The sequence below is a fragment of the Engystomops pustulosus genome, chromosome 2 (assembly GCF_040894005.1).
Source record: "Engystomops pustulosus chromosome 2, aEngPut4.maternal, whole genome shotgun sequence".
Classification (NCBI taxonomy): Eukaryota; Metazoa; Chordata; class Amphibia; order Anura; family Leptodactylidae; genus Engystomops; species Engystomops pustulosus.
In genome coordinates, this window is record NC_092412.1 from 171,927,144 (window position 1) to 171,953,406 (window position 26,263).

General features: G+C 40.1%; 1 protein-coding gene across 1 annotated transcript in view; it reads left to right on the forward strand.

Moving 5' to 3' along the window:
* Nucleotides 1-19,603, forward strand: part of TMEM167B (transmembrane protein 167B) — a 26,984-nt gene extending 7,381 nt beyond the window's left edge. Inside the window, exons 2-3 of the mRNA XM_072137290.1 lie at nt 1,684-1,815; nt 19,303-19,603. Of these exons, the coding sequence (XP_071993391.1) occupies nt 1,684-1,815; nt 19,303-19,385 (215 nt within the window). The 3' untranslated portion in view covers nt 19,386-19,603. The remainder of the gene's footprint in view (nt 1-1,683; nt 1,816-19,302) is intronic.
* The last annotated feature ends 6,660 nt before the right edge of the window (nt 19,604-26,263 follow it).

Below are 26,263 nucleotides of genomic sequence, written 5' to 3' on the forward strand. Positions count from 1 at the left end.
GGCCAATAACTTTTTCACACTTTGGTGTACAGACTTATGCAAGATGCCATTTTTTGTGATACGTATTGACATTTTAACGTATATCAATTTGGAACCTATATGACCTTTTGATAATTTTTTAAATTCAAATATTCATGGATGGAAAAATGTCGAAAAAGGGACGATTTGGGCACCATTTTCCATCATGGCATTTTGGAATGCGGCGATAACTACCATGTTTATGATTTTTTCCATTTATTTTTATATGTTAAAAATATATTCTGACCGGAGCTCTCGATTTTCTCCCGTCAGTATATTTTTTTTTATCTTATAAACTTTGATCAGCCCTTTCACTGTTAGCTCCTAGAGAGAAGTGTGCAACACGGGGCTAGTACTATTGTATTTTTATGTTTTTCTAGGGAAGGGGAAGTGATTTAACCCCTTATTACCAACTCCAATTTTCAGCTTAGTGACCAGACTTGATTTTTTTCAAATCTGACATGACAAACTGACAAACTTCAGAACGTTTTAACATATCCAGGTTACTTTAAAACTGTTTTCTTGTGACACTTTGTACTTCAAATTAATTTTCAAAATTTGGCAAAAGTTTGTAAAAATTTTTCATATTCAAAGTTTGAAATGTTCTGCTTTCCAGACAGGAAGTAAAACTACCCAAAAAGCTAGATAATTAACATTTACGGAATGTCTGCTTTATGTTGAGCTGTTATTTTATGCGTCCTCTAATTTTTTTAGGATGTCATGAGGTGCAGAACTATGGTTGCGATTTTTCTCATTTTCATGAAAATCGCCAGAACTCACATTTTGAGGGACAACTCGGCTTTCAAGTGACTTTGAAAGGCCTAAATAATAAAACCCCATAACTTACCCCACTATAGAAACTTCACCCCTCAACATATGTAAAACAACTTCTATTAAGTCTATTTACCCTTTAAGTGTTTCACATGAGTTAAAACAATATGGACCTGCTAATTTTATTATGAATAAAATCAGAAATGCTCTGCAAAGTTTGATAACCCATATGTTGTGGTAAACTGCTGTATGGGCACAAGGCTGAGCATAGGATGGGCGCAGCGCCATTCACAACAGATTTGTATTGTCACGTTGTACAAGCTATAAATTTAAATTTTTTTGGTAACGCGAACATATGAGGGGTTATTATTACAATGTATATATAATTCATTTGGGGGGGGGGTCTATAGCTGAGATTTTATTAACTATTTCCAGTGGGACACAAACAAAATCATCAATTTTTATTTTGGATTTGGAGGTCTCTCCATGCACTTCATGCAGCACCAGAACGGAATAGTACAAAGTGGAAACTTTGATAATGACGCCATTAGCCAGCCACCAATTTTTAATGCACTGTAAAAACTGATGTCACAACTACTTTGTGACCAAGTGCTTGAGACACGGAAGAAACTGTTGACACTCAGACAGCAAATACAGTCAGTAACACCATATTTTAGGCTACAGGAAAAATGTTTGTGTGCAGGAGGACTTCCAAACAGGCACAATAGTAGTGATGAAAAGGAGGTGTGGTTGTGTATTGTAGCCATTGTCCCACGGGTGCATAGAGCCTCAGGGGTAAAGCAGTTTTGGGGCTGGAGCATTACTGTGGAAATATAAAGGTTTTGTTTGGTTGTAAAAGTTTTATTGATAATCTTATGTTCTTCTTATTCTTAGCGTACACCTTGGATGGACTTCTGGTCTTTGCTCTACTTTTTGTTTGTACCTGTGCTTATTTCAGGAAAGTTCCACGTTTACGTTCTTGGCTTCTGTCTGAGAAGAAAGGGGTATGGGGAGTTTTCTATAAGGGTAAGCATGTGCATTTTTTATTACTGCTAAATTGTACTGTCAGGGATGTTTCCCCCTTAAAAAACAATTCCACATTGGAACATATTTATTCATCTGTTTAAGACAGAATTCTGCTGGTATTTGTATTACAGTGTAGTATATTTGAACAACCTTGTTCAAGTACAAATGATGTGCCTGTAAAGTGAAACCTCCTGAGTTTTGACCCCATTTTTACTAGTGCATGTGATCTGCGGGGGATAGGGCCTAACTCGCCTTCGTGGGAAAATCCCTTTAACCCCTTACCGACATGTGACGTAATAGTACGTCACATGCCGGGTCCCGGTGCATGGAGAGGGCTCGGCCTGCCTCCATAGCCGGTAAGTCTTTGCTGCATATTGCAGCAAAGGCTTACCGGTAACACCCGCGATCGATGGGCGTTTTCCTGCGGATCGGCGTCTTCAAAAAGATGGCGGCGCATGGGCTACTTCGGGTTAACCCATTCATTACAATGTGCTATCAGCACATTGTAATGTATGAAGAGTAAAATCCGCATATATACTGCCATACTGTAGTATGGCAGTATATGATAGGATCGTACAGGCACCATAGGGGTAAAGTACCCTAGGGAGTCTGAAAAATAGTAAAAAAAAAAATTATAATAAAAAAACCCTAAAAATTCATATCACCCCCTTTCCCTAGAACTGATAGAAATATAAATAACAGTAAAAATCATAAACACATTAGGTATCGCCGCGTCCTAAAATGCCTGATCTATCAAAATAACGATAACGGTTTTTCACTGCGTTTAACCCCACAACAGAAAATCGCGGCCAAAGTCGAAAATGGTACTTTTTTGCCATTTTTAAAAAAATTTAAAATTCTATAAAAAGTGATCGGAAGGTCAGACAGTCCTAAAAATGATAACATTTTAAACGTCATAAAAATCCGCAAAAAACGGCACCACCCACAGCCCATACACCAAAGTATAAAAAAGTTATTAGTGCCAGAAATTGGCAAACCCCCCCCCCCCCCCCCCCCAAAAAAAAACATTTTGTACAGGAGGTTTTAATTTTTTAAAATGTATTTAAACATTATAAAACCTATATAAATTTGTTATCCCCGTAATCGTACCGACCCAAAAAATAAAGTAGACATGTCATTTGGGGCGTACAATGAAATCCGTAAAATCGAAGCCCACAAGAATACGACACAAATGTTTTTTTTTTACCAATTTCACTGCATTTGGAATTTTTTTCCCGCTTCCCAGTACACGGCATGGAATATTAAATATCACCTTTTTGAAGTGTAATTTGTTACGCAGAAAATAAGCCAGCACACAGCTCTGTACATGGAAAAATAAAAAAGTTACAGATTTTTGAATGTGGGGAGTGAAAAATGAAAACGCAAAAACGAAAAAGGGCTGCGGTGGGAAGGGGTTAAGGACAGAAGCCTTTTTCTGGTTAAGAACAGAGCCACATTTTCCAAATCTGATATGCATCACTTTAATGTTCTTTAATTATATATCGTTTTTTCGTTACATATTTTACTTTTTTATAGTTGTAAATTTTGAACTCTAAGCAATCATAAAAAATGTGTAATTTATCAAAAATTTTAAAAGAATTGCATTTTTTAATGATTGAAATATTCTGCCTTGCAGCCAAATAGTCAAGCCATCCAAATGAATTACTAAATAACATTTACCATATGTTCCCTTTATGTTGGTATGTTTTTTTTTAAACATCCTTTTATTATTTTAGGATGTTAGGTTAACATTTAATAGCACATTTACAAATCTTTTGGAACATTTTACATATAATTTTATAGAGATATGAAAATACTTATATATTAGATACCTAAAATCCCCCTATTTTGTCAAACTACCCCCTTAAATTATGCAAAATAACTCTTAGGTTGTTTGTCAACCCTTTATGTGCTTTGTAGTACAGTAGAAGAAATTATGTAGGGAGGTGTGTGGGTTTGCTGAGTTTTACCTGTGATGGGCACAAAACACTTCAGACAAGCTCTCATTTCTGATCTCCTGGCAGACATGAGGAGATAAGAGCTGCTGAGGCAAGATACTTTCTTTATTTTAACTTTTTAGCTATGATTGGACAGTCAGATTTGGCAAATATGGCAGGGACAGCTGTGAGAGGTCTTGTGTAATGACCCTACACATGGTGACAATGTAACAATTATATAGATCTCATACAGTTTGCCTTTATCTGCATTTATCTGTCCTCTGTCTTCAAGTAGTTAACAGAGTGCAGTGCAGTCTAGTGCAGAGTAACAAACACATCAAAACAGTGCTTGTCTAAAGATGGGAATCTGTTCCTTTTGGAAATGATATACTGGTTCGACTTTTATGCTGCTTTGTGTCATTTACTTGCTGCATATTGCCTCCTGGAATAAATATTTGCAAATTTCACAGAATCTGACACTGGAGGATCAATGGCTGCAAGTCAGCCTTAATCAAAGTCTCTGTAAGGAGTGTTCATACTTCCCTACCCTAATTCAGAGAAAAGCAATGGAGATAGGCAGTAAAGAATGACTAGCTTCATGTCTTTGTGTCTGCCTCTTTATTACCTCCTCCTCCTCATAGACTGTTTATGTTGCAGGTGCTTAGCTTCACTGATGAAAAATTTGAGCAGGAAATTTAGAGGGAGTGTAGAGGACAGTGGGGAAAAAATATTTATCTGTTAGAAGAACCTCTTTGAGGAAATGGCTCTATTATTCTCTCCAGTGTATCTTGTTTTTCAGACTGAGGAAGAAAATTTTGTGCAACAGTGTTGTACTTAATGGATACCTCCTAAATTGTGTAGCATAGGAAGAGCGACCAAAAATGTATTATTCCCTGCCCTAAGCCACGCCTTTTGCTCCACCCCTTACACAGTATAATTTTTCCCTTTAGTGCCCTCCATCTCTCCCCTTCATTTTGTGATCACAGCCCCCCCACGTTTGAAAGCTCTCTCATATTATGCCTCCAGCAGTTTCCACTTATATTGTGCCCCAGCATCTCCTTTTCGTATTGCACCAACTCTAACTCCACATACATATAATAAATAATACAATTTTCCTTTTAATATCTGTTCTATTCTTCAACATGTATTGGTCCAAGGACCTCATTGTCATAATACTCAACTTTAAAGGACACCTACCATCAGTTTAGTGACGGTAGTTGTGTAAGTTGTTCCTCAGGACTTCTTTCATTATAACTCTAAATCCCACGGTTGTGAGAATATAAAGTTATAAATCTTATGCAAATTATACTTGTTTATCAGGGCATCAACTTTAATCAAGATTTAATCAAGATTAATTAGTGTCTTTGGCTTTGTAGGGGGCAGCTATTAACTAACAACTTCGTAGCCTCAGCAACTACAAGGATCTTTCAGAGGTTTCCCTCCACTTTCAGACAAAGGATCATAAAAATCTCATGTTTGACTAATATGTCAATTAGGGACAGTTATGGAGTTATGATCCATCTCGGCTCAAGGCCAAATACATATTTGGAATTGGGATAGCCGGGGTATGGCATGTGTCTAAATTGGTTTTAGCATTCTTGGACACCGAGATATAAATATCTCTGAATGGGTGCATAGTAATTATGTCATGTCTGGTATCCGTGTACTCCAGGGATTCATCCGGATCCAAAGAGAATAGAACCCTGACCCTATAACGTCCCATTAAGAATCTAGAACTACTCCAAGTTCCTGGAACTGATACCAGATAGGAGGGTTCCTAGAGCACTCGCATGTTTGTGAAGGACCTGTACCTAATATAATGAGTGAACCCCTTGTGTTCATTGTTCTTTTCCATGGGGATATTACCATCACAAGTTCAGGCAGAAAGAATCGTCAAGAGTGAACAATTTTTTTTTATGTATTATTTTTTATTTTTTTCCCTGTAGGTTCTGCACAAGGTAAAACAATTGTTTGTATTTGTAATCCTACACTTGTAACCTCCACTGAGTTAAACTGTACATACACTACAGCTCAAAAGTTTGGGGTCACCCAGAAAATTTTGTGTTTTTCCATATTTTTTTTAATTTGAAATAACTTTCTACTTGAAACTTTACTTTCATCAAAGAATGCTCCTTTTTCTGCAATTACAGCATTGCAGACCTTTGGCATTATAGCTGTTTATTTTCTGAGGTCATCTGGAGAAATTTAACCCCATTCTTCCAGAAGACCCTCCCACAAGTTGAGTTGGCTTGATGGGCTCTTTTTGCATACCATACGTTTAAGCTGCTCTCACAACAGGTCAATGGAGTTGAGATCTGGTTACTGGGCTGGCCACTCCATTGCAGATAGAATACCAGCTGCCTGCTTCTTCCCTAAATAGTTTATGCAAAATTTGGAGTATGAAATTGGCTCCAATCAAGCGCTGTCCAAAGGGAATGGCATCGTTTTGCAAAATAGAGTGATAGTGTTCCTTATTCAAATTCCCTTCAACCCCACACCATCACATTACCACCACAAACCTTGACAGATGGCGCCTGGCACCTTTTCAGATGTTCTTCGTCTCAGAAATGTTCTTCTGTGTGATCTGACTGTGGGGTTGACTCCCTACCTGATATCATCCCGCAACGGACTGGGCTTCTATCAAGCGAGGAGTTGGTGGGGGCCTACTGGGCTGATAATGTTCTGTTTCACTGAGGCTAGTGAAAGAGGGCTTTCAGCCGCTTAGTTGTGGGCAAACCCAGGTTATGTGGGCACCCCAAACTCATTTCCAGTTTCTCCCAGACTCTGTGCTTTCAGGGAGTGTCTATAAAAACAATAATTAACCCCTTCCCGACATTTGATGTAATAGTACTGCATCGCGGGAGGTGCGTTCCCGCAAAATGCAGTACTATGAAGTCATGCTTCTGGCACCGGCTCCTGAACGGAGCCGGCGCCAGAAGCTGCGGGTGTCGGCTATATATTATATCCCCCGTGTCAGGTGCATTTAAGAAGAATCTGACCCCCTCCCCCCCCCCCCCCGTGGCGCTTACCGGGGGGGTCCGCTGCTCCGATCGCAGCCCGGGACTGCGCGATCCTCCTCTGTGAGCCGGGTCCATGCCTTCTGGCAGGACCCGGCTGTAACACACTGAGCATGTGCTCAGTGTGAATAGTGGATCGCTTGTTCAAGCTAACCGGTAAAAGTTAATAAAAAAAAAGGTAAAAAACATTAAATAAAATCATTTATTAATAAAAAGAATTAATTAAATAAAGTTAGAGTCCCCTAAACACAAATATTCCCTATACACATGCAATAAATTGAAAAAAACCACAAAATCGCCAAAAAACCCCACGGATTTGGTATCTCTGCGTCCGTAACAAACCGTACAATAACTCAGAAACTCTATTGGACCCGCTCGGTGAACGCCGTAAAACACGCCAAAAATGTACATTTTCCATAAAATCTGTACACAAAAATGTTCTAAAAAGTGATCAGAAAAAGTTATGTGCGCCAAAATGGTCCCACTTAAAAGGACAACTCAACACGTAAAAAATAAGCCCTAAACTAGTTCTGTCAACCAAAAAAATATTAGTTACGTCTCCGAAAGATGGCGATGCAAAAACAAATGAGATTTCCTCTATATTAGTTTTTATCCAGTAAAATTGTAAAAATAAATGAAAAACGATATAAATGAGGTATCACCGTAATCCTAGTGACCTATAGAAAAAAGATAATATAGTATTTTTAGTGTACGGTGTACGACCCCAAAAGAATACTGAAAGAAAGTAAACCAAAATTGACAATTTTCTTTTCACCCATACATTTAATAGTTAATAAAATCTCATCAATAAGCTAATGACCAACTAAAATGAAGTATTTGTAAAGTGCATCTCATGTCGCAAAAAATAAGCCAAAAAATTACCAAAAAAATAAAGATTGTATAGCCAATAAAAAGTGACAATGCATAATCTGCTCTGAATGGCGCAGCTTCCCTTCGATGCCCTGGCGTGTGCCCATACAGCAAGTTACCACCACCTATGGGGTAGTGTTATACGCGGGAGAGATTGGGTATCAAATTTTGTGGAGCGTTTTGGTATTTTATCCACTGAGAATTTGTACATTTTTTGAAAAACACATTCATTTAGCCAAAAAAAAAATTTTCTTTCAAAATTGCATCAGATTTGGTTTTAACCCCTGTAAAACAATTAAAGGGTTAACAAACTTCATAAAATTTGTTTCACGTACGTTGAGGGGTGTAGTTTCTATAATGGGGTAATTTATGGGGTTTTACTTTTATTTAGGCCTCTCAGTTTTTTTGAGAGGCCTAAATAAGAAAAAGAAAAAAGAAACAACCCCCCCCCCCAAAAAAAAAGAGAGAAAAGCGAGAAGAACAAAACAAAGAGAGGCCCATAACATGGGAGAGAACCAGACTGCCCTCGAGAGCTCGAGTTCTTAAACCTTCCACTTTTTCCATATTTCAGCTTCCTTACCATCTATTCTATTGCTAGATTCTTACCGACTAACTATCCCCACTAGATTTCTCCAATTGTTAACCTCTGGTTTTTTGGCCCCCTTCCAGTCCTTGATGATAATCAGACGACCCAGAAATAATAGTTTTGAGACTAATGTTTTAAAGTTTTTGGTCGTAGCTATTTCTGCAGTATATCCCAGGATTCCCAAAATGGGGTCAAACGGCAGGGCGTTGTCTAAGCCTGTATATTGCCGGCAGCCTCAAAAAGATAGCGGCGCATGGGCGCCGTCATCTTACCTGGGATCGCCGCTCCCCGCGACGTCATCGGGGGCGTCGATCCGTCTCCATGGTAGCCTCGGGTCTTCTGAAGACCCGAGGCTATTTCGTTTTAACTCCTTTATTACAATGTACTGATAGCACATTGTAATGAATGAGGAAAATCCCCATATACTGCTATACTGTAGTATGGCAGTATATGGTAGGATCGATCAGACAACCTAGGGTTAAAGTACCCTAGGGAGTGTGAAAAATAGTATAAATAAAAATAAAAAAAGTAAAAAAAAAAAAAAATTATAATAAAAAAACCTAAAATTTCAAATCACCCCCCTTTCCCTAGAACTGACATAAATATAAATAAACAGTAAAATTAATTTGCAAACCTGACATTTTTGAAAATTGGTCTATCAAATGCATAACTTTGGGGACTGTTGAAAAGGAGTCACTCAGGGTTAACAAGATGTCGTCTGCGTAGAGCAGGATTTTGTCCTCTCAAAGTGATTTGAAACCTGAGCAGGTCCCTCAATAGCAGGATTTTGCGTTTTTTATGAAAATGTGAAAATTCGCACCTAACGTTCAAAGCCCCATAACATCCTACAAATATGAGGGTATGCATAAAAAACCATGTCCACATAAATGAGACATTCGGTGAATGTTAGTTATTACGTTTTTTTGTGGTTATGACTATGTATGGAAAAAGTAGAACATTTTGAAGTTCGAAAATCAAGAATTTTTCCACATTTTCACCAAATATCTGATTTTCTCATAAATAAATGCAAAACATACCACCAAAATTTTTCAACTAACATGAAGTACAAAGTGTCACGAGAAAACAATTTTAAAATCACTTGGCTATTTTAAATCGTTCCGAAGTTATAACCACTTGTAGTGACACAGGGCAGATTTGAAAAAATTGGCCGTGTCAGGAAGGTGAAAAGTGGCTTCGGCGTTAAGGGGTTAATTGACCTTGCGTACCCTTCCGGTGTTCTAAAAGTGTCACACCTATAATCTTACTCCTTTGTTTTAGCAGAAAGAGGAGAATTTGTATAGAGTAATATTCCATGTCCTACGTCAGATTAAAAAAAAATGTTTCATGCTACAATTTCCAGCATTAAATAAACAAAAAATAGTGCCGTGTCCTGAAAACCTGAATAGGCCTTTTTTAAATGGGGAACATTAGTAAACAAAAAGATTTTTTACCAATTCTGGTGAGATCTTGTAATTAAAAAATATTGTTATCCTTTAGGCCAGCCTATTAAGTTATGTGTATTGGGGGTTTTGATAGGGAATAATGGGAGTGATGGAGGGGTATTTATTAGTGAGGAAGATGTTCTTTGTGGTTAAATTCTGCATAGTCAAAAAGTGGGTAAGGAGGCCCCAACTATTGAGATATGAAGGAGATTAAGTAACTCCACTATTTTTGCTAAAGAAGAGTGGGAATATGAATTTTATTCTTTGATTCAAAAATGTGAATCAAACTCTTGATCTCTTTGGAAGAAAAGGTTCTCCCGGTAACTAGGGGCGCTTAGAAGCGGTAGGTGGGAGTGTGAGGAGGAAGGGAATTTTGTTGTTTTTTTCGGGGTGACATTATTGGGGTATGAGGGATAGGGCTAAGAAAATTAGTGTAATTTAATAAGCTGGTATTGCTGAGATAAAAGGTTTCAATGTGATTACCATTGTTACAGATTTTTAAAAAAATGATTAGTATGTGATTTTTAGATTTATACCTGTAATGCTCTTAAAGGTTATCCAATCTTATTAAAATTGGACTGTATGTTGAGACGGATTAATATGAGGCTGAAAGGGCAGAAGTGTTAAGCCCTCCTCCTTTTATACTGAATGCTAAAAATAATTTTTTTTGTCACTGTGGTGATTTACAGTAAAGCCACATAAATGAAACAGTGCTGTGGGACTCTGAATCAGGCACACTGAAATAATTGGCAGGGTTAAGGGCTCTTTCACATTGGCGTTTATTATGCTCATCCGTTGCATTTCCATTGTGTTTTGTCTGTGCACCTGCATAGTTAACAATGTTAACATTGCTTTGAAAACATAACACTTGGTTTCTCATCCTCATCAGTGAACAAAACTGACCTGTCATAATTTTTTTGTGGACCAATAGACTTCTATTGCCTTGAAAATGAACAAACAGGTTTAAAAAATTTTTCCACGGACAACGGATCTGTGTAAATGAAAGCCTATGTGAAAACACATATAGAAATCAATGGCTCAGTGAATTAATTTGAATGGAAGCTAAACTGCTGTGTGCAGTTCATCCACTTTACCAAGAACATAGCTGTCGGCTTATCAGCTTCTAGAAAGAGTTCATCTTCGGGCCTTCACAAATCTGAAATGTTAAACCCCTGTAATATAGAGCTCCTGCTTATTGATTTATACATGTGCTTTTTGTCACATGGCACCCACTGACCTGAGTGAAGTTGGCCCCCCGACCTTGTTAAAATCAAACAAAATTGGTGTCAAACGTTTGTGCTATGTTTGTGCAGCAAAAAAATTTGTTTGTGCTGTATTATGGTTTTTTTTTCCTGTGGATATACAGTAGAGCTGAATGCTTTCACAAATGGAGCATCATGTGAACTAAGTAACATACAACACACAGTGCCTTGTTATTCCACAGCTGCCTTCCTGAATGTGAAGAAATTATTGTGGGAAGTTACATTTCCAGTTTTTCTGGCTTTACTTCATTCTTGTAGAGGTTTAATTAGTAAAGAGATACTTGGAATAAACACAAGTTTTGATTGAAGGGGTGCTATCCAAGTGCTTGTTTAAATGCAGCCAAGGAGGCTAATGTTTTGAAAAAAATATTTCAGTATTTGCCATTGGGGTGAGACAGGAGGTGTTCTCCTTATGAAGAGATTGACAATTAAGGCCACCTTAAAGGCATGTGGAGACCTAAAGCCATAGATGCTGCACTAGGGAATACTGGGAAGTATGCAAATACATTTTCCAAGGTGTTAAATCGAAAAGGACGCCTCCTTTTGTTACCCTTGTTTTCCCACACACCCCTGGACTGTATGCTTCCTTGATTTTCTTATACTGAATCTAGTGAACTTGAAATTCTCTCCATATTTCTGTAACTATCCTTTCAATTCACTTTAGCTAATAAATGATGCTATAAATGTACATTAAGTTCTGTGTAACAAGAGAAAGTCTTATTGCTCTAATCAGTCAGTAAACAGAAAGCAGTCCTGTCACTTTCTTAACTCCTCCTGGACGCAGCCTGTTTGTAAGTTAACGATCAGTCCTTTTTCTTTTTTTTTTTTATAAATCTGACCAACGCTCTCAAAGATCACTATTTTGTGATTGATGATGTTGGAGAGAGTTGTGCTAGTGATCTGTCCCTTTACTGTACCCCAAAACATACATTTACCCCCCCCCATTGTCTGTTTTCCTTATCCCCCACAACCACACTTTTAAGTGTGATCTGTTAGGAGCAGTAGGAGTAGCACGGAGGAGCAGGCGTTGTTCTGTGTTGTACCAGTACAGAAGCTCCCAAGCTGGACTTTATTTTGGATTATAATGGGTACATCGGTGGATTTGTCGGACTAGGTACTTCAGCCATATAACGCCATGTGGAAGATGGTGTGGTACAAGAGGGGAACTTTCCTGGAATTTCAAAATGTGGGAGTCGAGCAGTTGATTTTTAGAGACCAGGAAGGGGGGTGGGGGTGCTAGTTTGTCTGGAAGTGAGGCCGCACATATTGCCAGCAAGGGAAGGACACAGAAGAGATGCAGGGTGTGCTCCAAAAAGGGGCAAAAAAAACAAACCATATACCAGTATAACACATGCCCCGAGAAACAAGGGTTATGCATGAAAGATTGTGTATATTATTGCCACATATATACTGGGTATTGTCCATACCCGAGAGAACCTGCATCGTGTTTTTTGAAGTCTTTGTCTCCCAAGGCAGGAGCTGGGCACAAGATGACATAATGGATATTTTGTACTATGCACTATCCATTATACATCATCCTTGGGGTCCACTTGTGGGGTTAAAATGCTCACTACACACCTAGATTTATTCATGGAGGTATGTAGTTTTCAAATAGGATCTTTTCTCAGGGGTTTCTACTGTTCTGATTCCTAAGGGCATCTACAATTGTTTTATGATGTCTTAATATTTTTTTTTTAAACATCTGTGTTCCAAATGCCATTCTCTTCCGAGCCCTGCTGTGTCTGTCTTGTAGATTATTGCCACGTACCCGGGAGACTTATGGGGTGTTTGTCTCCAGTGGCATGAATTGGGCAACCAATACCTTTGACACTACAATGACAAATTTTGAGAAATTGCAAAGCAAATTTTACTCTACACTCTACACATTTGAGCCAGGATCTTATGATTTAAAATGCCAATACGACCCTAAATGATTTCTTTGAAGGTTGCCCTTTCCTAAAATAGGGTCACTACTTTGGGGTTTCTATTGTACACGGGGGCACCCCAACATCAGTCTAGTGAAAAGGGTGCTCCAAAAACTAAATTTAGTTTGTCCCTTCTCAGGCCTGCCATGTCCCCTGCCTTTAGACTATTGCCACACATGGGTTATTGCCACATCAGTAATTACCCACAGAAGGATTTTTGGGGTGTTTATCCACAGTGGCACAAGTTGTTCCTACTATGACACATTTTAGAAAACAATCCAATTTTTACACTGCACTCTTCACTTTGTATTACATTGTATTACATTGTATATTGTATTACTTTGTATTACCTAAAGGCCAGCATCACAGGGGTTAAAATTTTCATAAACTTTAGATAAATTCTTTGAGGGGTGTCCTTTCATAAAATGGGGCCATTACTTGGGGTTTCTATTGCACTGGTACCTCAGGGGTGTCCCAACGCCAGTCTAGTGACAAGGGTTCTCCAAAAGCTAAATTTTGCATCTTCCCTTCTTAGTCCTGCTGTGTGCTTAGGCTGTCAATTATTTTCACATGTGTGGTATTGCTGTACTCGGGACAACCCGCAGAATGATTTTTGGGGTGTTTGTCTAAAGTGGCATGGGTTGGGCACAATATATTTGGCACAAAAATGACATTTTTGAAATAAAAACTGAATTTTTGCTGTGCACTATTTACTTTGCATAATATTTTGACCAGCATGTTGGGGGTTAGCATGCTAGATAAATTCTTTGAGGCGTCTAGTTACCCAAATGGTGACATCTTTGGGGGTTTTCTGTTGTACTGTTATTTCAGGGGCTCTTCAAGTACAGTGTGGCCCCACAAAACATTTGGAGCCAAATTGGCCGCCAAAAATCCAATAGCACTAATTCAGTTCTTAACAGCAGTTGACATCCACATATCGGTACTGGTATTGCCGTACTCGAAAGAAGCAAGGCAAACATTTTGGGATGTATATTTACCTCAAATACCTTCTGAATGTGTCCATTTTAGGGCTAAATGAGAATAATCTTATTCAATAATTGAAATTTCAAAAATTTCAATCCATTTTTGTTTTTTTCCAGAGAAAGAATTAAAGGATTAACAGACTTCTCAACTGCTGATTTGAATAATTTGAGATGTTGGGTTCATAAAATGGTGCTACTTGTGGGGGTGTATAGTACACATATAGTATAATCCTTTATAGGGCAATTCCAAACTGAATTGGCCACCAAAAATTTTTAGCATTTTTTCAATCTCTTGAAAATCTGAGAAGTTGCTACTAAAACTTGAAACCTTCTCACAGCAGTAAAAAAAATGGAAAAGTAAAACAAATTATGGAGATAAAAAGATCAATGGCAAAAGGTTTCTACAAAAAAAAAGTGTGGTATGACTTTTTTTCTAAAAAGTAGAACATTTGGAACTTTGAAAATTGTCATTTTTTGTTTTCAAATTTTACCTAAATTATTGAATTTTACCCCCCCCCCCCCCAAAAAAAATAAATTGATCACCGAATTGATACTACTAACATAAACTACAATGTCACACGAGAAGTCTCAAAATCACAAGGATATCTTAGTGTTGACACTGGTCAGATTAAAAAAAAAAAAAGGACTGATCCTTAACTTACAAACAGGCTACATCCAGAAGGAGTTAAGAAAGTGACAGGACTGCTTTCTGTTTACTGACTGATTAGAGCAATAAGACTTTCTCTTGTTACACAGAACTTTATATACATCTATAGCGTCATTTATTTGCTAAAGTGCATTGAATGGATTGTTAGAAAAATATACTGAAGCTAGTGAAGAAAATCAAGGAAGCGCACAGTGCAGGGGTGTGCGTACATAACAAAAACAGTCAATCATCGTTTTTTTTTTTTTTTTCACAACATTTACGTGATACCTCCTTGGTTGCATTTAAACAATCTTTATTTATATAGCACCATCAAATTCCGTAGCTTTTTGCAAATCGTATCTCTTTACTAATTAAACTGGAAAACTGGAAATGTAATTTCCCACAATAATTTCTACACATTCAGGAAGGACGTCTGTGGACTAACAAGGCACTGTGTGTTGAATGTTACTCAATTCACATGATGCACTATTTGTGAAAGCATACAACTCAGCTTTGTATACATAACAAAAAATTTTAATGTAGCTGAATGGAAAAAACTGTGGGCAAGCTAATTGGGCTCAGCTTGAGGGCCTATACAGACATTCTCTGCCCACTTCACCTCTGGTGAGAAAGATTTTTGTCAAACACTTTCAGAACAGAAAATGCCATAACTTTGGAAAGAAAAGGAGGCGTAGCACAAAGTAGTCATCATTCTGTTTGGTTTTTAAAGTAGCAGTCACATATTAATTTGGTAATATCACTATAGCTTCACAGTTACACTTTAATGACCAGGCTTATTTTTTGAGAATCTGCCACGGGTCACAACGATAATTGGTTTTAACTTCGGAACCCTTTAACTTTTCCAGGCGATTTCAAAATTGTTCTGTAACACATTGTACTTCATGTTAGCTGTAAAATTTTAAGTGATATGTTTTACGTTTTGGTTCTGCAAAAAAAGAAAAATTTGTCAGAAGTTCGGAAAATTCTTCATTTTAAAAGTTTGAAATGTTCTGCTTTCCATGCAGATTGAACTACCCAAAAAGCTTGATAACTAACATTTCCCGAAAGTCTGCTTTATGTTGGAATTATATTTTCTGGGTCCTCTAATTTCTAGGATGTAATGAGGCTTGGAGGCCTAAAAAAATATTACAACCCCATAAATTCCCTGACTATAGAAACCACACACTTCTATGTATGTAACACAACTTCTATAAAGTCTATTAACCCTTTAAGTGTATCACATGGGTTAAAATAAAATGGAAGTTTGATTTAGAGACCTTTTAATTTTCTTGGAAAATTCCTTCATTTAGGCCAAAAATAACACTTTAATTTCTCTCGAGTGTTACGATACCCCATATGTGATGGTAACTTCTGTATGGGCACATGGCCAGGCATAGAATGAAAGCAGCGCCATTCAGTGCAGATTTTTATTGTCACATTGTACAGGCTATAAAATTATTACTTTTTTGGTAATGGGTTTTGGATTTTATATGTGACTGGGGTGATAAGGTGATTGATTATTTAATTATTATTCTAAAATTATTTTTACTTTTTTTTAAAACTTGGGCTTGAGCATGTGTTCATCTGATCTCTTGTTGAAGCCTTTATACTGCAATACACTTTTTTTTGCAGTGTATAATGTAAGTAACTGAGCATGCTCAGTTAGTTACAGCCGGTCTTGGCAGCAAACATCTACCATGAAGCTGAGACCATGAAGGACTGTAATCCACTTAACCTCCATTAGGACACAACAATCACAATCCTCAGAGACTGAGAATCCTTTTTCAATCCCTTCAGTGAAACTGTGTCTTTTCAGTATGTTAGTTCTGCCACTAGCCTCTTGTGTTTGATGTTGATGTTATGTGGAAATATTTACCCAGAAGAGAACAATGGCCACAGGTCTTTGTGTGGTTTTAAGGGCTGTGTAGACACACAACCTTACCCCTAGGAGGTTGCAAGACACCCACCTATCCAGCTTGTAATTAAGATGAGACTTGGGAGGGGGAACTGGTGTTTTTTGTAGAAACCTAGCATGACCTTTGCTATATTCATCAAAATGGACATGTATGGTTTGCTGTTTTCTCCCTTTTGTGTATTGAATGGCATGTTTAATACGTATATACTCGAGTTTTTAAGCACATAAAATGTACTGTATATATACTCCAGGGGGGCTGGCAGGCTATATACTGCAGGGGGCTGGCAGGCTATATACTGCAGGGGGCTATGACCAATGCATTTCCCACCCTTGGCTTATACTCGAGTCAATAGGTTTTCCCAGTTTTTTGTGTTAAAATTTGGGGTCTCTGATTATACTAGAGTATATACGGTATTTATTTTCATGGTTCAATGTCGGCAGAAAAGTTATGCCACTGCTGCAGCTTGTCCTACACTTATATCATGAAAAAAAAATTGGATGCGGCTGGGTTATACATGTGAGTATATACACATGTCACTGCTGCAGATATATGAGCCAATTCCGGCAGGGAGGACTATACCTATTAGATCCTCTTTTCGTATTGACCCCTGCTTTCTAAATACTCTGCGGAAGGACAGGGAGTATCACCAGGAGTCCCTGGGGTGACCTCTATGTCTACCAATTAGGTCAACCTGTTGAACAACCCCCTACCCCCCCCCCTGCCTCATTCAGATGAAGTGTCTGATTAACTACTGCAAACTAACTTACTGTAATATGCTGCAATAGAAAGTAATGCCATTTATTATGCATTTAATTAAAGAGAACCTGTCACCATTGACCCTCCCCCACAAACCTTACACAGTACCTTTTTAGATGTCTTTATACATTGAAAATGGAAGCAGCAGGAGCTCCAGCATACAGCAAAACTGCTACGCCTCCCAAATGACACTGCTAACCTGGCCCCCCTTAGGAATGAGGAAGGTGAGAGTGACTAGCTGAGTGTGACTCGCTAAAGAGAATTCTTGACAGAGGGTTGAATTAGGGGATTGAGAAACAGGGGCAATGGCTGTGTGTGACTTGCTGAAGAGAATTCCTTAAAGGGAACCTACCACCACGAATCTACCTATAAAGGTAGATCGGGTGGTAGGTGGATGTAAGGGACGTGAGGATAGCTCTTTTTAGAGCTAATCCTCACGTCCCCGCTAACTTTTGGTACACTTTATTGACCAAAAGTGCGGCGCGCCCTTGTCCGCCGGCTGAGCAGTCCCAGCTCCGAGGCCGGAGCTACTGCGCATGCGCAGTAGCCGACTTGTCGGACGAGGGCACGCAGCTACGAGGAGCTGCATGCCGCACACAACAGGGTAGGAGGAGTAATGTGGCTACTGTGGCGTGGAGTAGCTGCGCTGTGTAGCCTCGTGCCGGCTACTCCACGCCCCAGTAGACGCATAACGAAATTTACATATTAGGTCAATAAAGTGTATCAAAAGTTAGCGGGGACGTGAGGATTAGCTCTAAAAAGAGCTATCCTCACGTCCCTTACATCCACCTACCACCCAATCTACCTTTATAGGTAGATTCGTGGTGGTAGGTTCTCTTTAAGGAAGGGCAATGAGGGAGCTGATTTCTCTTCAGCGAGTCACACACAACCAGTCTCTCTGTCCACTCCCTTATTCCTCAGCGGGGTCTGGGCCAGTGCAGTCGGGGACTGAGAGTCTTAGCTGGTTCCTTTTAATTAAATGCTTTTGGAAGCCCAAGGGTGGGGACTGAAAAATGTAATTAAAATTATGACAGTGTAAAAACCAAATTCTTTCCCTATTCAAAATATATATTTTTTTACATTAGAAAAGAAATTACACAGTAGGTTTCACTCTGCAGGAATTCCAGAAAGAGATAAAGGAAATGGGGTATTATCCACTCCCTATTTTCTGGCTGTATAATTACAAAAACATCATTCCCTGTGTAAGGTTACAGGGAGGATAGACAGGGTTGTTTCTGCTGAGAAGACCACAGCTGTTCAGCTTCTGTTGACATTTCGTCTGGCTTCAGTGTGACTGATACCTGACCATATACATGTACATATAGAGACTCATGCACAATAGCATCTATATATCTACTCCAATACACGTGCAGGGCACAGATCCACGTGTGAATGTGATATGGCTACAGGATGTACATGTAGTTACACTAATATATACACACTCACTGTAAGCACTTAGTTATGTATATATATGGTAAAACACATAACACCTGGAATATCTATAGGTACACGTATAAAGTCTACTATATTATAATAAGTACTATGTTATAATTACTCTTATAAAGTTATATACATACACAGAAAGCACACACAACATATGACCTGGTTCCTTGTTAAGTGCTGTTCGTCCGGGGGGGCCAGGAGGCAAGAGACAGAAGAGGGTGATTTCTGTTTTTACCATGCTTAAATATCCTTGTGTGTAGTCCCTTCCCACCCCCTTATAACTCCACCCTAAGACCCTCTCAGGATAGACCCCAGTGTGTGCAGGGAATCTCACACCTGGTTCATGGTGGCTTCTTACTGTTCAAAGCCTTTTGATATGTTAATGACCCAATGGCTTCAGTACACACTGACATCTCACCACAGAATATCAGTGCCTGCTATCAGTATATACTGTATCCATTTACACAGTGACACTGAAAAATTCTAAAATATTTGTTTTTGCTGTAATTATATCGCCCACAGGAATAGTTTTTTTTATCTGTAGTTTATTTCACTCAGATGGTATTACTTGTTTTTCTCATCTCTCACCATATAAAATGAATTTTAATCATTGCAATTTATGAAGATGTTGAAATGAAATGATTTTTTTGATCGTATGACAAATTGGTATATTCTGATGCTATATATTCTCTCTTTTTCTTTAGCTGCTGTGATCGGATCTCGCCTGCACTTACCGGTGGCTTTATCCTGTTTTGCCATGGCCTTCTATGTCTTGTTTATAAAATGAAGTGGTGACTCCTTCAATTTCACTTTGTTATATCCCTAGGAAAGGATATATTGAAAGTTAAAAAGAAAATGAGACTACATAATTCTGAAAACATTTGGTTGGGGCCTGTTAATATGCAAGACTGAAGTGAATTAACAGTTACTGATTATGTCAAAAGAGCAACATCTTGACAATTCTCAAAACTGCTTTTCTTTATAAAACTGACTTTTAAAACATTATGACTTTGAACACTATTCTTTAGAAATACTTAAAACCAGTACATTATTTGTCTATAGTGTTATTAAGTTCATTCCTATGTGAGTAAATTGAAATACCAGAAGGAGAAGTATCCAAAAGAAATGCTTGGCACTTTTTCTAATAAATAATGAAAAAAAATTAGTGAGCATGGTTATAACAATAAAGTGATTTCAGAACAAAAGGTGTCTAAAATCTATATGCAAACCATTTAATGTTATCTTTACGCTATTCAGGGTGCGGTTGCACTTGGCGTTTTGTGATCCGTTTTTAAACGCATTGCTACATGTTAACATGCGTTTCTGGAAGTGTAAGCAGTTGTCTTAAAATGTAGCAATGATGAAAGACTCTTTTAAACCAGCCAAACGCAGTGTAATATGTAAAATTAAATATGTTCCTGCGATGTGTTTAAAAATTCATTACAAACTCCACATGTGACCCTCCCCCCCCCCCCCCCCCTTCACCGTGGCAGCTAGCTTGCACTTAAATAGCTTGTTAACCTGTTAGGGTTGGGTGACACAGAAGACAGGGGATAGTGTGCCCTGAGCTTGCCCCAACCTCTGTCCCTTCCTATAGCTCCCCCATGCTAAACCGTGGGGCGACTACTTGAAGACTCGAAATACAATGGATAAGTGTGGGAAGGGAAACACAAACAGACTGACAAACATAAAACACAAAAGAATGGTAAACTAGCCGGAGTCACAACGAGAGGGTACGTCAAGAACAAAGTCAAAGGCAAAAAGTCAATGTCAAAAACTAGCCGAGGTCACAACAACACAGATACAGATACTGAGCAAGACAACCTAATGCAGCGAGCGAGTGCTGAAGGGATTTCAAACACTGGCACAGGTGACTAGAGAAGCTGCAATTTATGCAGCCAGAACTCCACCTCCAGAACCTGATAGGAGCTGGACAGCTTCTTGGAATTAACCCCTCATGGTGCAGAACAACCAGGCACCATGCAGAGAGGTACCACCAGTTCCGAACACAACTCCTAGACAGCGTGAGATCTTAGCAGCCGCTGCCCGGGACGAGAGGTGGAGTTTGCGCAAATACGCGCCGGGGGTCGGAGAACGCTGCTGGCACCACCAGAAGAACCAGAAGTCCCAGCATTCTCCCTAGCGAACCTGACAGTGCCCCCCCCCCCCCCGACGGGGGACCTTCGGACCCCTAGATCTTAAAGATGGCTTCCGAGGATAGGCCTGATGAAATAACCTGAGTAACCGTGGAACATGAACATCTCTAGCCGGAACCCAAGACCTATCCTCAGGACCAAAACCTTTCCAATGGACCAGGTACTGCAGGGAGTTACCTACCCATCTGGAATTCATAACTTTTTCCACCTCAAATTCCAGATTCCCCTCCACAATAGATGGAGAAGGAGGGTCAGGAAGAGGCAAAACAGGCTCAACATACCGCTTCAGAAGACTCTTATGGAAGGTGTTATGAACCCGCCACCCTGCTGGAAGTGTAATCTTGAAGGAAACCGGGTTAACAATTTGAGTAACAACAAACGGACCTACAAACCTGGGCGCAAACTTCACAGAGGGGACCTTCAGTTTAAGGTTTTTTGTGGATAACCACACTTTATCCCCCACCACAAACGTATCGGAGTTAGTTTGCCTACTTTGTCTGTTGGACCATAGAATTTTGAGCCCTCTGAATATTCTCCCAAAATTGTGACCAGAGCGTGCGCAACTTGGATGTAATAGCTTCCGCCCGAGGAATATTAGAGACAGGCACAGATGAAAAGGAGAAACGAGGATGAAAACCATAATTGCAGAAAAAACGGAGAAACCTGAGTGGACGAACTACAGTGATTATTAATAGAAAATTCTGCCAACGGAAGGAATTTCACCCACTGGTCCTGACTGTCTGAGACAAAGAGTCGCAGATATTGAATCATCTCCTGATTCATTCTCTCGGACTGACCATTAGACTCAGGGTGAAACGCGGACGAGAACGACAAATTAACTTCCAGTCTAGAACAAAATGCTCGCCAAAATTTGGAAACAAATTGTACGCCCCTATCTGACACAATATCATCTGGTATACCATGGAGGCGTACAATATTCTGTATAAACAATTCAACCAATTCTTCAGCTGAAGGTAACTTTTTTACTGGAACAAAGTGTCCCATTTTAGAGAAACGGTCCACTACCACCCAAATCACTGTATAGCCTTGAGATGCTGGCAGATCAGTGACAAAATCCATAGATACTTTAGACCATGGCGTGGTGGGAACTGGAAGTGGAAGAAGAGGCCCCTCAGGACGTCTCCTGGGAGTCTTTCCTAGCGCACAGACCTGACAGGCTTGGACAAATGCGTGCACATCATTAGTCATGTGAGGCCACCAGTAACTTCTCTTTAAGAGATCCAAGGTACTCCGCATTCCCGGATGACCTGCCAATACCGAGCAATGCGTCTCCTCCAACACTCTCAAACGACAAGAAAGAGGAACAAATAATTCTGGAAGGTCTTTAGGTGCAGAGGTGGGAGGACACAGCTGCCAGCACAACACCTGGAGACAAAATATTACTGTCAGTAGCCTCTGGAAGCTCAGGAGTCCCGAAGCTACGGGACAAGGCATCAGCCTTCACATTTTTTGACCCAGGTCAGTAGGTGACCACAAAATTAAAGCGAGAGAAAAACAAGGCCCACCTACACTGATGTGAGTTCAAGCGCTTAGCAGTAGCACAGTTATTGGATGAAGAGCTCCCTCCAAAAAGTGTCGCCAGACTTCAAATGCCCACTTAATGGCAAGGAGCTCTCGATTACCAATATCATAATTCCTCTCACAAGAAGAAAACTTTCTAGAGAAATATGCACAGGGCCTAAGTCTGGTGAGAGTGGAGGACCCCTGAGACAACACTGCACCTACTCCAACCTCGGAGGTATCTACCTCCACAACAAACGGTAGAGAGAGGTCAGGTTGAACCAAAACTGGGGCTGATGAGAATGCCGCTTTTCAAGTTTCAAACGCAGAGCAAGCAGGAGGGGAACAATTGTTCGGATCAGCACCCTTACGGGTTAGATCCGTGAGTGGTTTGGCGATCTCGGAAAAGTTCTTAATAAAGTTCCAATAATAGTTAGCGAAACCTAAAAAACGTTGTAAGGCCTTAAGATTGGTAGGCCGAATCCAGTCCGTGAACGTCTGAACCTTACTCGGATCCATCTGTACATCAGAGGGAGTAACAACATAACCTAAGAAGGAAACCTTCTGGACGCAAAAAAAACGCACTTTTCCAACTTAGCGAAGAGGTGGTTTTTGCGCTACCTGGTAAGTACTTGGCGGAGACGTTGCTGGTGAGAAACTATATCAGGAGAGAAAATCAAAATATCGTCTAGATACACCACCATAAACACACCGCTGTAATCATGAAAGATGGAGTTCATAAACCCTTGAAAAACCGCTGGGGCATTACTCAAACCAAAGGGCATAACCAGGTATTCAAAGTGTCCCAAAGGTGTATTAAATGCGGTCTTCCACTCATCCCCTTCCTGGATCCGAATCAGGTTATAAGCCCCTCTGAGATCTAATTTAGAGAAAACTTGGGCCCCAGAAACCTGATTTAAGAGATCCGGGATCAAGGGGAGAGGACCTGAGTTTTTTACCGTTATCTTATTTAATTCTCTATAATCAATGCACGGCCGTAAACCACCATCTTTTTTCTCAACAAAAAAGAAGCCGGCCCCAGTGGGCGACTCAGAAGGACGGATATGTCCGATTGCCAAACTCATCAATATAACTCTTCAGTGACTCCCGATCTGGTACTGACAGTTTATATATACGACCCTTTGGCAATCTAGCATCAGGAAGAAGGTCAATTCAAATCCACACCCGACATCTGGATAGGAGTGGACAATGGAATCAATGACATACAAAACTGAGAGACAAAATTATAATTAAATTAGTTGCAGCACCTGAATCTAAGAAGGCGCGACCAGTACAGGAAGCAGATTGAAACTTAACCGTACAAGGTAAATACATTCTAGACACAACTGGGAGTACCTGAGTTTCTAAGCAGTTTCCTCGATTACTGCTTAGGAGTGGAAGTTTTTCCCGCTGCTGCCTCTTGGAACAGGTGTGTATCTGATGATCAGGACTTCCACAGCAGAAACAAAGATGGCGTCTTATTCGTTGTTGCTTCCGCTGTGCAGGAGAGATGCTATTCAGCTCCATGGATTCCAATTCTTGACAGCCTGGAGACAGACTGGCCACTGGCTGACAGTAGGGGGACACCCGAGGTGATCGCCTGGATCTTAAGCGACGATCAACTCGGACGACCAGAGTCATAGCTACATCTAATGTTTGAGGCTCGGCATAAGCTAAGACTAAGTCCTGTACTCGGTCTGACAGTCCGGACAAAAATTGGTCTTTTAGGGCACAGTCGTTCCATTGTGAGTCAGTCACATACTGTCTGAATTGGGCACAATAATCTTCCGCCGTCAGTTTTCCCTGACACAGAGATCTAAGGTGGGAAACTGCCAGTGCTCGGCGGTCAGGTTCGTCATAAATTTGGCCTAAAGCAGAAAACAAAGCGTCAAGAGAAGAGTGGGATGGAGAGTCAGGTGGGAGAGAAAAGGCCCAATTTTGCGGATCACTGCGCAAAAGAGAAATGACCACGCCCACCCTTTGTGTCTCGGTGCCCGATGAGTGAGGGCGTAAAGAAAAATAAAGTTTATATCCCTCCCTAAATGAAAAAAATTTCTTACGGTCACCAAAAAACAAGTCAGGGAGAGGAACCTTAGGTTCTGGTGCAGGTGGCGGTGGGGCCTGCAGTGTTGTCTTCCCCGAAACCTGCATTTGAAGACGGGCTGACAGACTCAGACTGAACATGCGCAGTTAAGGTCTGGACCTGAGCGACCACAGCTGACAAAGGCTCCATGGAAGGAGTGAATGTAGCAGGTCGGATACAGGATGCAAACCTATGTGTGGGCCAGTGTTTCTGTTACTGACACAGAAGACAGGGGATAATGTGCCCTGAGCTTGCCCCAACCCCTGTCCCTTCCTATAGCCCCCCACACTAAACCGTGGGGCGACTACTTGAAGACTCGAAATACACTGGATAAGTGTGGGAAGGGAAACACAAACAGACTGACAAACTTACAACACAAAAGAATGGTAAACTAGCCAGAGTCACAACAAAGTCAGAAGGCAAAAGTCAATGTCAAAAACTAGCCAAGGTCACAACGATACAGATAAAGAGCGAGGCACACCTAATGCAGCGAGTGAGTGCTGAAGGGATTTCAAACACTGGCACAGGTGACTAGTGAAGCTGCAATTTATGCAGCCAGAACTCCACCTCCAGAACCTGATAGGAGCTGGACAGCTTCTGGGAATTAACCCCTCATGGTGCAGAACAACCAGGCACCATGCAGAGGTACCACAAGTCCCAGCAGTTCCAAACACAACTCCTAGACAGCGCGAGATCTTAGCAGCCGCTGCCCGGGACGAGAGGTGGAGTTTGCGCGGATACGCGCCGGGGGTCGGAGAATGCTCCCTAGCTAACCTGACATAACCCCTTCCCGACGCGCACCGAGCCCTCTTTATAGCCAGTAAGTCTTTGCTACATATTGCAGCAAAGGCATACCAGTAACACCCGCGATCGATGCTAGCATCAATCACCGCCGGCAGCGCATAGACGCCGCCATCTTGCTGTAGATTGTCGCTCCCCGATGAAGTCACAGGGAGCGGCGATCCGTCGCCATGGTAGCCTCGGTTGTTCCGAATACCCGAGGCTACTTCGTTTTAACCAATTCATTACAATGTGCTAATTGCACATTGTAATGCATGGGCAGTAAAATCCCCATATACTGCCATACTGCAGTATGGCAGTATATGGTAGGATCGATCAGACAACCTAGGGTTAAAGTACCCTAGGGAGTCTGGAAAATAGTAAAAGTAAAAATAAAAAAAAGTTTAAAAAAACCCATTATAATAAAAAAAACTAAAAATTCTAATCGCCCCCCTTTCCCTAGAAGTGATATAAATAAACAGTAAAAATCATAAACACATTAGGTATCGCTGCATCCGAAAATGTCCGTTCTATCAAAATATAATAACGGTTTTTCACTGCGTTTAACCCCGTAACGGAAAATAGCAAAGTCGAAAATGGCATTTTTTTTTTGCCATTTTGAAAAATATAAAAAAATTAATAAAAAGTGATCAAAAGGTTGCACAGTCCCATAAATTATAGCCATGAAAACGTCATCAAAATTCGCAAAAAATTACACTACCCACAGCTCCGTACACCAAAGTATGAAAAAGTTATTGGCGCCAGAAGATGGCAAAATCCCCCAAAAAAATGTTGTACAGGAGGTTTTAATTTTTTTAAATGTATGAAACATTATAAAACCTATACAAATTTGGTATCCACGTGATCGTATCGACGCAAAGAATAAAGTAGACATGTCATTTGGGGCGTACAGTGAAAGCTGTAAAATCCAAGCCCACAAGAAAACATCGCAAATGTGTTTTTTCACCATTTTCACTGCATTTGGAATTTTTTTCCCGCTTCCCAGTACACGCCATGGAATATTAAATACCGTCACTATGAAGTGCAATTTGTTACGCAGAAAATAAGCCCTCCCACAGCTCTGTACATGGAAAAATTAAAAAGTTATAGATTTTTGAAGGTGGT